The following is a 13,492-nucleotide window of genomic DNA, read 5'->3' as shown; positions in this document are numbered from 1 at the left end:
GCAGGGACATCCGTTTCTGCCACCAAAGGCCCAAGGTATTGGGCCAGGTTCTTTCCTTCCAGTGGGGAAGGCACCCAGAGAAGGACCACACTGCAAAGAGCAAGGGGTGAGCGAAAGGGGGCAGCTCATAGCAGGGGGACAGGAACGCGGCAGCCGTGGACAGACCAGGCGGTAGGCGGGGGAAGGGCCCTCCTCACTGGGTTCTGCTGCCAGGCTGCCTGGCTCCGGCTCCCGGCCCAACCACCACTGGCTGCGAGCTCCCCGGCGAGGCATCTCACTGGTGCCAGCCCTCGGTTGGCCAGCTGAGGGCAAGAGCAGGTCCCCCCCCCCCCGCCCCCCCGACAGGCTGTAGTGAAAGCGACATCAAACAGCAACGTGTGTGTGGTGGACACATATGGGAGGACAGTTAGCTGTTCTATTGCTCCCGGGTTCTGCCACGAGCCACTGATGCCAACTGCTGGCCCTCGCTTGGTGTCCCCAGCTTCTTCATTCAGAACACCAGACAGTGCCGGGTGGCTGGACGTGGCCCGGAGGCAACACGTGGAGGGACCTGGCCACCGTGAGCAGGCACTGAACGGCTAGCATGAGGGTCCTGCTGGAATGGTGCCCACGGGGGCAGGTCGAAGGAGTTAGATCTCAGAGGGGCTCTGCCACAGCGCACTTTTCCGTGCAGTCTGGAGGGCCTGAAGACGGACTCACAGAGCCAGGAGACCCAGAGGAAGACACTTGCCATGTGGTCATCGATGCGCCGGAAGTCCAGGTACACGAGGTCAGGAAGGTAGGCACAGATGAACATCTTGTAATCCTCCTCCTCCGCGATGGGGTTTCCAGAGAGGCTGAGCGTCCGCAGGTCCTTGAACCGCCGCAGGTAGATGATCTGGGGGGGAAGAGGGGAAAGTAACCCATCTTCCTGGCTGCCGCAGAGCAGAAAACACCTCCAGCGGCCTCTCCCCTCATCGCTCTGCCAGGGTCTGCGGCCTGGCCGTGACACCCTCCACGCTGCCTGGGTGACAAGAGAGAAGCAGGCGGGGGCGGAGGGGGGGGCGGGTTCCGGGCTGGACGGCTATCCTGATCAGCAGGCTTGGGTTCAAAGCCCAGCTGTGGGACCTTGGGCAAGTTGCCTAACATCTGTGAGCCTCTGTTCCCTCATCTGTAAGATGGGCATAAGGGTGCTATTATGTGTGCCACAGGTGTTCCAAGGACCAAAGGAAATGAGCTATGAGAAACATTGAGAAGCGTGCCTCCCGCCTACTCCGTAAAGGGTGGTAGTTGTTGCTGCTGTCGTTACTGCTGGTCCCCCAGAACAGGCGCGCTTTTCCACCGTGAACTCTGTGGAAGGGCCAGATCTCTTAAATTAAATGGAACCCAATTTGTAGTTAACCTTGGATTAGCTGGATGACACTGGGACATTCGCTACCTGCCATTTAGTCTTCCTCTACTCCATTTTTAGGAAAGTGGGGGAAAAGTCAACAAGAGAGCTACTGTTTCATTTGAGAGCATTTTTCTGCACACCAGACGCTGGACAGTGCAAAAGGTGGGGAAGGAACCAAGCATGCTTTTCCGGAGGGTTCCTCCCAGTCATCTGTTTGTGCAACAGGATTAAGCACCTACCAGGACTCCGAGGCAGTGCTAGACCCCGGGGCTGCAGTGGCAACAAAGCTCACGTGGTCACCACCCTTAGAGCAAAGGCTCACGTTCTACTGGCAGGGACCAGGAATGTTTTAAAGAGTAAATAAAATCATCACTGTTGGGGGTAAGTGCTGTAAGAATACAAAGATGGAGGGGCGCCTGGGTGGCTCAGTCGGTTAAGTGTCCAACTTCGGCTCACGTCATGATCTCGCGGTTTGTGAGTTCGAGCCCCGTGTCAGAGCCTGGAGCCTGCTTCGGATTCTGTGTCTCCCCCTTTCTCTGCTCCTCCCATGCTCGTGCTCTGTCTTCCCCTGTCTCTCAATAATAAATTAAAAAAAAAAAAGAATATAAAAATGGGGCATGAGAAAAAATAACAGGGAGCCCTCTTTCAGTCAGGCCAAACGCCCCACTTCCAGTAGGTCCTCACCTCAGCAAATATTTGTGAAGTGAGCATGGGGCTCAGGGAAAGAGGTGCAAGTACGGACTGGTAGCCACCGAGGGGCTAAGCGCGGTGTTCAAACATGATCAAATCTCTGGTAGAATAATCTGGATTTCTGGTTTTTCTAGGAAAAGGGGACGATCTGGAAGGCTAAGGCTGCGTTCCCCTCCCCGCCATCCCAGATGACAGACCCTTCTCCCCCACCCCCAGCTACTGCAATGCCCTCGGGCGCCCAGACCCAGGGTCTGCCCTGGGCCAGAGGCCAGCAGGAGAGGCCAGAGCAGCCACTCCAGTCCTGGCGCCCGCCGCCCCTGAGTACTCACGTTCATCATGTGGCTGATCTCGTTGTTGCCCAGCGACAACACCTGTAGCTTGACGAGGGCATCCAGAGAGTCAATCTTGGAGATCCGGTTGTTGAACAAGCTCAGGTCCTCCAGGTTCACCAGTGTGTCCAGCCCCTCAATGGCCTCGATGTTGTTGAAGGACAGGTCTGGAAAGAAGAGGGCGGTGAGGGTCCACTGGTTGGGGTTAGGGGTGGGACTGTCTTGGGACAAACCCATCGGGGCTACCTATGCTCTGGGAGCCAGCACCAAGCTGTCAGGCCAGTAACTGACTCACTGACAGCTTATGGTCTTCTAGAAGCCATGCACGGATTCTTTCCTCCTGTCTCAAACTTTTACCACCCTCTCCAATTCTGCCACTTGTCTTCCTGGCTGGGCACATGTGGCCAAATACTCAAGTCTGTGCTCTGTTGTTCTGGGATGGAAATGATGAATGGGAGGTCCACAATGGTGCATCCTGGAGCAGGAGGAGACAGTCTGGAGGGCCTCCTTCCCTCACATCTACGGGCATTTTCATAATAATACCACCTGTCTGCTTAGCACTTCCCAGTTTATCAAGTGCTTATGAGTAAGTCTTCTGACAACAGCCCTGAGTGGCAGCTTGGGATTTCTCTCCCCATTTGAGCATTGGGAAGCTGAAGCTCAGAAAGGCTCAGTGATCTGCCCAAAGCCACACAGCTAACCATGGTGGTGCCAGAGTCCATCCAGGGCTCCTCCCAGGACATGTGGCAGGCCAGGACCCTCCAGCTACATCCCAGCTGACTCAGGTCCTCCAAAATCCCAACCCCGACCTGCAGCTAAGGTGCCAGGCCCTCCGTGGCCCAAGTTTTACATCCCGGGGAATAAAACTGCTCTTTTCCCACCGTGCTTTTCCGGGATCGGTTGGGGTTGGAGTTGCAACTCTGTCCTGGAACACCAAGGGCCCAGAGGCCTAAACTAGGAATTTTTCATGAGCTTGGAAATATGCTCATGATAGCTGCAGGCCATCATGTTTTAACGGTGATTTGGGAAGTCGGTTTGTCCACACCTGAATTTAGCCTCCTTGGCGTATCAGGAGACGCTCACTGGCTGACAGTTGAGACTAATGGTAACTTATCATCCTTTTCTTTTTTTTTTTTTCTTTTTAATGTTTATTTATTTTTGAGAGAGAGAGAGAGAGCGTGAGCTGGGGAGGGGCAGAAAGGGAGGGAGACACAGAGTCCAAAGCAGGCTTCAAGCTGTCAGCACAGAGCCTCATGTGGGGCTCGAACTCACAAACTGGGAGATCATGACCTGAACCAAAGTTGGATGCTTAACCGACTGAGCCACCCAAGCACCCCCTTATCGTCCCTTTCTAAGTGTGTCATCTTATCTGATGCTCACAACATAGGCCTCATCGTCTGCGTTTGGTGGAGGAAAACCAAGATTCAAGGGGCCTGGGGGTATATGCCCAACATCACCCAGCACATAGAGAAGCTGAGGTTCAGAAGGCTCCAGGAACTGGTGTAGAGTCAGTACGTGAGCAGAGCTGAGGCTTGAACTGCAGTCTGCGAGATGCCAAGAACACAGTTCTGTTCTTCACAGGCCGGGCCTGGCCCACTAGAACTGGCTGCATGCTGGTAAATGTTTAACCGGGGCGGGGGGCGGGGGGCGGGGCAGGGTTTGGCAGAGGCGGGGAGGCCCTGAATTGCAGCGCTTGCCCATTTCTGTGGTGTAAATCCTCCCATCGTGGCCAATTTCAAGCTACCGGCCTGACATCCCTGAAGGCGCAGTTGGGACTAGTCGTGCGTCATCAGCTTTGGAGAGCCAGTCCTGGCTGGCTCCAGTACAGCCTCAGCCCTGGGACAGCTGATGCGGCACGCCACCAGCAGGGCCTCGCGTGAGGCGGGGGCTTGCTGAACAGTGGGAGACACCGTCTGCCCCACCCCCTGCACCCCGGGGACCCAGATCTTCCTGGCTGTGGTTGGGTCCCTGGGTGACTAACGCTGTGACTGACAAAGGCCAGCTTCTCTCAGGGGGATGACCTGACCTCTTACCAGAAATGTCCCCCCTGTTCTCTCACCCCTATAGTATCACAGGAGTACTGCACGGGGGCCCATGACACTTGTTTTAGGTCTGAGAGATAGCTGGGCCTGGTGGCTCTCTCCTGAAAGCATGGCACTCAGACAGCTGGTACCTGGCAGGTGTTCCAGAGGGGGCGTGGCTCAGGGTCGGGGCTGGCCCGGCACCCTCTCATCCCTCTCATCTCCTACAGAGAAGATGCCTCCTGGCAATGCCAAGGAGGTGGGCTGCCAAGACCAGACTCGGCATTAATGGGTGCTGGGGTGCCAGGAGGGGTTGCCTGGGGCAAAAGACCCGGGCCCAGCTGTCAGGAGACCTGGCTGTGGTTCGCCTCCGCTGCCTGTAACGTGTGACCCCATCGGGTCCGTCAGCTGCCCAGCGTCAGCTGCTGCATCTGTATCTGCAAGGTGGCAACGTAATCCTGTCTGTGGGGCTGCTGTGGGCTGGTGACCGTCGGGGCCACTGTAGCTGAGAGTGTTTTGTAAATTCGGATGTGTGCCGATGCCCCGGGTTGCCTATTGTCGGGAGCAGCCTGACCGGACGGAGGGAGCATGGGCTTCGGGGTCACACAGATACGGGCTTGTGTGGCACCTCCGCTGGAGCTTTGGGCAAGTGCCTTGGCCTCGCAAAATCTCAGTTCCTCTTCTCCGCACTGGGATTGTAACACTCACCGTTTAGGATTGCCGTGGGGGCTAAATAAGACAGCGATACAAAGAGCTCTCCGGCCAGCCCCCTCTCCTTGTTCACCAAAACCCCCTGAGGCCTTAGCAATGAGGGCCAGAGCTCTACACTTGGACAGAGCTCAGCTGGGAGCCTGATGCCCTCACTACTCACTGAGACCTCAGTTTGCCCATCTCTACGATGGGGATGCAAATGGATGGGTTAAAAGGCCTCACAAGGAAAGCAGGCAGGCCCGTGCTTAGCAGGTAGTCGTGCTCAAGGGACACTAGCAGCTGTGATAATTGTTTCTGGCTTGATCTGGGCCCCCCTGACTGGCAGGGCCCACAGTTGTCTGTCACCCTGGGTCTAGAGTAACTAGACTGCTCCCTTGACTCTCTCCCAGATGGGGAGGTTTGGCAGGTGGGTCAGAATATTCTGGCCTGGTGTGTCCAAGCATATCTTTGCTGGCTCTGCACAGCAAAGGCCCCAGGCTTTTAAAAAGAGCAGCTTTCTTGTTCCCAGTAGACGGACCTTCAGCTGCACACCGGCTAATTCCAGGCGGGCAGCAGAAAATTGCCTGCGAGGCAATGACCCTGGCAGTGCGTCACCTTTGATTAGGGCAGACACACATGCAGGAGGGGCCCTTACCCAGCCAGACCAGGTGTACCAGACGCTCCAGGCCCTCGATCTTCTCGATGATGTTGTTGTCCAGCTGTAGCTTCCTCAAGTTCTCAAACTGCCAGAGGCTGTCTATGCGAAGGATGTCTGAAACGATTGGAGGAGGCGCCTTGGCTGCTTCCAGCCTGGGGTTAGGGTTAAGAGTTCAGTGCAGGTGCACTAAAAAATTGCAACGGCCAATACTAACCGTTCACAAGGCCCATAACTCCACCGCCCTGACCTGGAGCATGTGACCTGGGGATGTGGGCTAAGCACCCAAGAGTCTCTATTAGTGCAGAGCGGGCAGTGATCAGTGCTTCTACCCAGGAACGCAGCAGAACTCAAAGGCCTACGGAGGGTCGTCGTGAGTGTGGGCTGGACCTGCCCAGGGCATGGGACTCAGTCGTGCCACCTCTAATGTCCAGCTAGGAGGCTTCTCGGGAGCCTGTCACACCTCGGGACACAGGACACCAACAGCGTCCTTCCTGCCACAGCGTGACAAATAGAACGAGGCTGCAGGGTGAATGCCTGCACTACCCACCCCTCGTGCACATTGGTGAGCATGTCAACTAGTTCAGCCATTTTGGAGGGCAATTTGGCCGAGTTAACTGAAATATTTAATGCCTGTCGCCTTTGACCCTGCAATTCCTCTATTCGGAATCTGTCTGCAAGGGCACATTTGCGTGTGTGCCCAAAGAAATACCTATAGGCACATGAGAGGCAAAAAGATCGGGGGACCCACAAATGTCCCTATATGGGGAGCGGGATAAATCACCCATATGACAGAGGCAGGTTCCTGATGTCACTGAAGCTCCTGACCCGTTGTCCCTAAAGGCCACCTTCATAGACACGCAGCCAACTCATTCTTTTTGCTCCTGATGCCAGGCAGAGTTCGGTCTCTGTTGCTGACAGCCAGAAGAGTTCTGAACTACGCTGACGTATAAATAAGGAGATGCTACGTATGTAAAATTCTGGAGGCCTAAACCTGCCCCCAGTTTCCTCTAGCAGCCATAATAGCTTTGTCGTTTACATGCCCCTTTTTTTCTATATTTGCTTTTGCAAGGATTTCTAAAACTTATAAAATTAGAATACGCTCATTAAAATAACTGAAATAATATAGAAGTAAAAGGGGTTAAAAAAAAAAAGCACACTTAATAACCACACATTCGGGGGCAGTGGTTTCAACATTCATTCAGAGGTTGTGAGGTCCTGGGGGAGGCCGGGTGACCCCTCTTGGCTGCCCTCCCCAAGCCAGGTGGGGGTGGGGATGGGTGGACCGCATCTCTCTCCCCCAGGGCCCTGCCTCTGCCATTCCCAGGGGCAAGTGGGACTGGTGTCTGTTCCCCAGCTCGCTGTGGCCAGATTTCCCAGAATGATACCCAGGACCTCAGATACCACCCATCCTGGTCTGGATTTTCCAGGAGCCTTTTCTGGCCCTGGTCTTAGACTGACAGCTCTTGGCTATGACTGACTTTCCGGAGATGCTGCTCCCGTGGGTGGCTCCCGCACTCCGGGTGCTCTGCCTTGCACACCTATGTGCTGCCTTTTCCTTAGGCATCAGCAGTTCGTGTGGAAAAGCCAAAACAACACAACAAAAACCAGGATGTATTCACCAGTTCTAAATGAGTTGCTAGCAATGACAGGACTGCTCAAAAAATCCAATTCTAATCTTCAACATAGACATGGGATCTGCCTCTACTACCCCCGGTTTGGTCTCAGCTCATTGCCATTGTTTCCTGGACCGCAGTGGCAACTGTCTCACTCACTAGTCTCTCTGCTCTGGCCCTGGGGTGCCACACTCTATCCTCCCGCAGCCAGTGGGATCTTGTGAAAAGCTAAGTCCCATCCTGTCCCTCTTCTGCTCAGGACCCTCCCGGGGCTCTCATCTCACTCACTATAAAAGCCAAACACTGCCTGTTGGCCCCCAAGACTGATGCTAGCTGACCTCCTCACCTCTCTGATCTGTCTCCATACAGGGGTGCCTGCCTCAGGGCCTTTGCCCTGGCTGTTCCCTCTACCTGGAATGCTTTCCCTGGATCTCTGCGTGCTTCCTTCCCTCACTTCCTTCTAGTCTTTGCTCAACTGTCACCTTCATGATGAGGCCTCTGACCACCCAATAAAACACCGTGCTCTACCCCCAACTCCCCTTTTTCCCTCCCCTTGATTTTCCTCCATAGCACATATTACCTTTAACATACACTATTTTTATTTTAATTTTCCCATCACCTGGATATCAGTTCCATGAGGACAGGGGTTTTTGTCTTTTTTGTTCACAGTTGAATCCCTAGTGCCTAGAACAGCACCTAGCATATAAGAGGCATTTTATAAATACCGGCAAAATGAACCTTAAGAAGGGGAGGAGGTGAGCTAAAGGTGGCTAAAGCCCCCTCTGGTGACAGCCATTCTGCAGTCCCTTCGCCCCTCCCACCCCTGAAGTGGCTGGGCCCAGGGTCCCTTCCTGCTCTGGGTGGTCAGCCGTGGAGGCCATGCTCTGGGGAGGCCTGTGGGTTCATGAGGCTTGGGCCAGGGCTGTGCCTGCCTTGCCCACTGCTGTGTCCCTGTGGTCCACCCCAGACTGGCTGAGGCAGGGCCTCAGTAATTCCCCTGTTGTCTCCTGGATGTCCTGGCAGGCCAGCACAGAACCCCAGGACAGAGCAGGAATGTGAAGCAGCCCGGGTCACTGCTGTGGAGACACCCGCACAATACACGCAGCACCCTGCCCGCCTCTCTCGCTTCCTCTCGCATCCCCTGTCCTGAGCCGCTGGCCTTCTCGAGCGAACACACTGTGCGTGTGTTACCTCACTTTCTCCTCCTAACCAGAGCTTGAGACATGGACCATCATCTTCCCATTTTACAGAAGGGGACACGGAGGCACTAAGGACCTGTCTTCCCACGAGGCTGTCCTCCTGCTCCTGAGGCGCCTCTCCTGCTTCCTGCCCCCAGCGCACGTCCTCCTCCGCCCCATGGCTTCTTCCTGGCTGCGTGGGACCACGCTCCTGGGTTCCACCTGCCAGGGACCCCGCTCCAAGAATTCCATGTGGGATCTGTGACGGAAGCAGCGGGGCCTTTGGGTTCATTTAGAGTTGGAGTGGGAGAATTTTATCTTTTTCCCTATTATTCAGAACCAGCAGTGCCGTGGACATTCAAATGCTAATGATACTCAGTATTAACTTTTCAAACACTCTCTGCCATTCCTATGCCTTCTAACCCATGCGGGCCCGCCCGCTGATGTGGGTCCCGTGATCCTGGACTCTGCGTGGAGTTCTGGGGCAGAGAAGCCAGGGGCGGGGCGCTGGGCCGCCTGGTGGCCCCAGCCCAGCCCAGGATACGCACTTTGGAAGTCCAGCCGCAGTGAAAGCACATCCTTGAAGAGGATGCCCTCCTGCCTGGCCAGCTGCCCAGCCTCGTCCCGTGGGCCCTGTTCTCCCACAGCCAGCTTGAGCATGTCCTCGTCCATCACTCTTGGCTCCACTGAGTCGTACAGCCAGTTCATTTTCCCTAAAAAACACCACGTTCCTCCTCCACAATCTGCTCCTTCCTTTGTTTGAAGACAGGGTTCGGCTGGGGTCTTTTTAAGGAGCACGGTGACAGTCACGGATGCTCTGACGCTGCCCCCATCCCGGTCCGTGGCCCACCGCACTGAGAGGCTAGTACGTTTGCACTAAGGCTTCTCCAGGCCTTTTCCAGCAACCGTCTGTACCCGTCCTGCCTGGCACCCATCTGCAGGGGTGCACCCCTTGGTCCCACAACCATGGCTGTGACCCTACCCCCACCCCAGGGACTGGTGGTCCACACGGGTCTCTTCAGCCTTGGGAGCTCAGCTGCCCTATGGCCATGGCCGTCAAAGCCTCTGGCTTTCCTCACCCACTGTTACTCAGTGTCTTGCCACCAACCGCTGACCATGATCCTTGGCAGCTCCAGCCAGGCATAGCAGCCGGTGGCTCCCCTTCTGAGAGACTCATCCCCATCAGGCAGTGGTACCCGTACTCCCCCCATCTCACCACAAGCTGCCCAGTGCATGGATATTGGCAGACACTGACCTACGCTGGCCATTCGTATTCTCCCGCTGAGGAATGTGAACTTGGGGCAGTGGGATGAAAGTCTCATCAGAGCTGCCTGTGTGAGCTGGGGAGGAACTGGGGGGGCCATGAGCTGGCCAGACGTGTGGTTAAGCGGAGATAACAAGAGGGGGGTGAGGCAGATGGACAGAGAGAAACAGAGACGGGAACCTGGGTGATCCAGAAAATAAGACAGAAGGGCGGACAGACTGACAGTCTTTGCTGGCTGTCCCATCCCTAGTGTCCCTAATTCCAGGCCCTGTGAGAGTTTCCTGACTCCTCACATTAAATCCTCTTTTAGTTAAACTGACACCAGTAGGTTTCTTTTTTTTCAATTTATTTTTGAGAGAGATAAAGTGGGAAAGGGGCCAGATGAGGGGCTTGAACTCATGAGCCATGAGATCATGACCTGAGTCCAAGTCGACACTTAAACAACTGAGCCACCCAGGCGTCCCTAGGTTTCTACTGCTAATGGGCCAAAGGGATCTGGCTGAGACTCTGCAGGCAAACGGGGGATCTGTGGAGTTGGTCAGTTGTAGGCTGACCCTGGGCTACTGTTCCTGGCTGGACGGAGCCATGGCCCTGGGAAGCCTGGGCACCCCAACCTCATTCTCATCATTATCAATATCCAGAAGGGTTGGACCCTGCAGGAAGGCACCCCCTATTGGAAGCTCCCAGATTCTGCCTCCTGAACCCTCTGGAAACTCAGTCCTCCCTTCTTCTTTCCACTCCTGTGTCTCTCCTTCCTGCTGGCTTCACCATCTACCTTCACCCTCTTGTGTCCCCAGCACCCAGGCCTTCTCCCTGATGCTGGGCAGTCCCTGTATTATTCCACTGAGTGCTGCTGGAGAGACTCCCGGTGTTGGGCTGATGGTGTTCACTGCAAACTGGGGTGGGCCGGGCAATCCTGCCACCTGGTCTTAGAGACTGCCACTGCCCGCTGCCCTCATCGGTCCTCTCCCACCATCCACTTGGATGCAGCTTATGTAAGCTGTCCGTGATCAAATGTCCCTGTGCCTTTAACTCCTCGTGCATCCTTTCCTTCTGCTCCTTAGGAGCCACAGCCTCCCCTCCACCCCCTTCCCCCCCCCCCCCCCCCCCCCGCACTAACCCCCACCCCCCACATCCCTTCTCCACCTGCGCCTTCCATCTTCCCCTCTCCAGGCTCTCAACGCTGGCTCCAACTCCTTAGGGTGAATGAATCAACTCCCTAAGACGTTTCTAGTCCTCCCCCTCTTTCCATCTCCCCAGTCTTTTGAAACAATTTTTTCTAAGACTTCCTATAACCTGACACCAGCTTGCCTTTGGGGAAATTTTAATGTGCTGGATTTGGCAGATGTTACCTGCAAAGTGTTTGTGCGTTTTCAAAGAAAAATGCCGTACTCTGGGAAATGCTTCTTAATTCCGATTTCAAAACTCTGACTGAATTCTCATCACTCCCACCTCATCTAGGCCTGGCACCTGGGAAGGATCAGGCTTGCTTTCAGTCAAGCCCACAGTCACTCCACAGCGTGGAACGGTTATGAGGCACAATCTTTGTTAAGCACACGAGGGCAGGATTTGGAACTTGAGCGTGCATCCTTCGGCAACTAACCTCACCTGTCTAAGCCCTTGATTTCCCATCTGTAAAAATGGATAATTCCTCCCTCCTACATTTGTTTAAGATCGTGTGTGTAGCCCACACATGTGTAATGAATTCACATTTTTATTCACAGCTACTACAAGCTGTGAATAAAACAGATCTCCTTCCCTCTGTTTCAGATGTGAATCAGATAATCATACATTTAATTACAAACCATGACAAGTTTGTAGATGTAGGGAACTAGGACAGCATACATCAGGGGCACCTGACCTGGCCAGGGGAGACAGGGCCGAGATCTGAAGGATGGGTAGGAAAGGAGGAATAGGGAACTGCACAGTGAGGGCCCTGAGGTGGGAGAGAATGAGACATGTTTCCTTTGGGCTGAAGGGATGCAAGGTCGAAGAGGCCTACAGGAGTTTATTATTCTAGGATCCCTGAGAAGCTCCTGGGGCTTAATAAGGGCAGTGATGTGAACAGCTTTCAATTTTAAGAAGCTCACTCTGGCTACAGTACAGAGAACTGCAAGGGTTGTAAGGGGAGAGATGAGGGGAGTGGTGGTCAAATTAAAGGGAACTTAATTTACAGGTAGGACTAATCATCTGCAGTTTCCAGATGAGGAAATGGAAGCTAGTTGGAAAGGCTGAGTAATATGCCTAATACATCTATATGGTATACGGCGGAGGCAGGAGAGCAGGATTCCAGAGCCCACTTCCTTAATCCTGACTCAATCGTACCCAGGGCACTGTGGATTTTCATCGTCACAGGGCACAGAGTTTCTCGCAGCTGTTCTGGCTCGGGGTGGAGGCCCAACCGCTCCTCCCCTAAGGGGATTTTAGCAATAATTTACCACCCAACCTGGGTTCCTGTTGACTTGCCTGACAATGGTGTTGTTGGTGAAGACCAGAGGCAGGAGATGGGAAAAGCAGCAGCGAGTTTTACACCACTGTCAATGGAGCAGCCTCCTCACGGAGAAACAAAACCAGAGTTGTCCAGTGAAACAAGAACTTGGGATCATTTGAATCTGAAAAACAAAGCCCCTATCGGCCATGGATTAATAAGAAAAATCAACTATTTACCGAGTGCTTACTGGGTACTAAGTGCACATTCATTACTTGATTACATGTCGGCTCTGGAAGCCATTGGAGAAAGAAGTCCTAATTCTCTAATTTCCCAGGTAGGGAAACTGAAGCCTGGGAGGGGAAGGAAATTGTCCAAAGTCATACAATGAACTACTGACAAGAGGCAGACAAGGAACTCGGGTAACTGTATCCCAAGCCAAAATACTTTATACAGCACCAAGGTAAAGAATAAAAATAAAGAAGAGACACAATTTTATGACAGTGAAGAGGTCGGATATGAGGGTTAAACACCTGAAGAAGTTATCAATGGACCGGGTAACTTTCGATAAAAGAGATCAGGCCAGGAGGCGCGGGGTGGAACCCCTAAAAATCTCTTTGGGCCCTGCTCCCCCAGGGAAATGCTTCCTTAGCGTTTTTCTCTCATCCAAAGGCTGGAAGCCCAGGGTCTCAGCGCGGCCGTAAGTGGCTGACAGAGAACCTGTGTGCTTGTCTTATAGGTGAGGAGCGCCGGGCCGACTCGCAGAGAAAAAAGGTCAGAGGAAAGCTTTAAGTCGGGGTTCTGTCTGCCCACGCGAGACCTCCCGCACTCTCAGGTCCAGGGTCTCACCGTCTGAAGCGCCGGCTACCGGACTGGTTCCATGCAGCAGATGCTTCGCTCGGTTGCTAAGGGAACCAAGCGCGGCCAGTCGGTTGCTAAGGGGAAGTCTCGAGGTAGACATCCTGGGTGAAAGTTGACGGTCACGTGACAGCATTTCTTGGGTGGGGAAATACTCCTACCACCAACCAGCAGTAGAAAAAACAAATGTTTCTCCAATCAGCGCCTTCTATGGGCAGGGATATTAGTAGCCCCGCCTCTCCCCCCTCCCCCTATTGGAGTGATTGACCCTGCTCTTGACCAATAATAGTAAGGATTCACTAGATTGACCAACATATAGATGAATCAAAATACACATACTCCCGTTCGGGGGCGGGCCAGGGGAGGTGCCGCTACGCCTGACGGAGATTCC

At 54.2% G+C, this 13,492-nt stretch overlaps 1 protein-coding gene across 1 annotated transcript in view; it reads right to left on the bottom strand.

The window, feature by feature from the left end:
• DRC3 (dynein regulatory complex subunit 3) overlaps window positions 1-9,259 on the bottom strand; it is a 30,462-nt gene extending 21,203 nt beyond the window's left edge. Inside the window, exons 1-4 of the mRNA XM_047089918.1 lie at window positions 9,100-9,259; window positions 5,758-5,874; window positions 2,392-2,558; window positions 731-877 (exon numbers count right to left, since the gene is read on the bottom strand). Coding sequence (XP_046945874.1) covers window positions 731-877; window positions 2,392-2,558; window positions 5,758-5,874; window positions 9,100-9,259 — 591 coding nt within the window. The remainder of the gene's footprint in view (window positions 1-730; window positions 878-2,391; window positions 2,559-5,757; window positions 5,875-9,099) is intronic.
• Between the last annotated feature and the right edge of the window lie 4,233 nt (window positions 9,260-13,492).

This window comes from Lynx rufus, unplaced genomic scaffold (genome assembly GCF_022079265.1).
Source record: "Lynx rufus isolate CCGP_SWC_20201006 ecotype Redwood Valley unplaced genomic scaffold, mLynRuf1.p SCAF_28, whole genome shotgun sequence".
NCBI classification, from domain to species: domain Eukaryota; kingdom Metazoa; phylum Chordata; class Mammalia; order Carnivora; family Felidae; genus Lynx; species Lynx rufus.
This window is presented reverse-complemented; position numbering and strand designations above follow the sequence as displayed.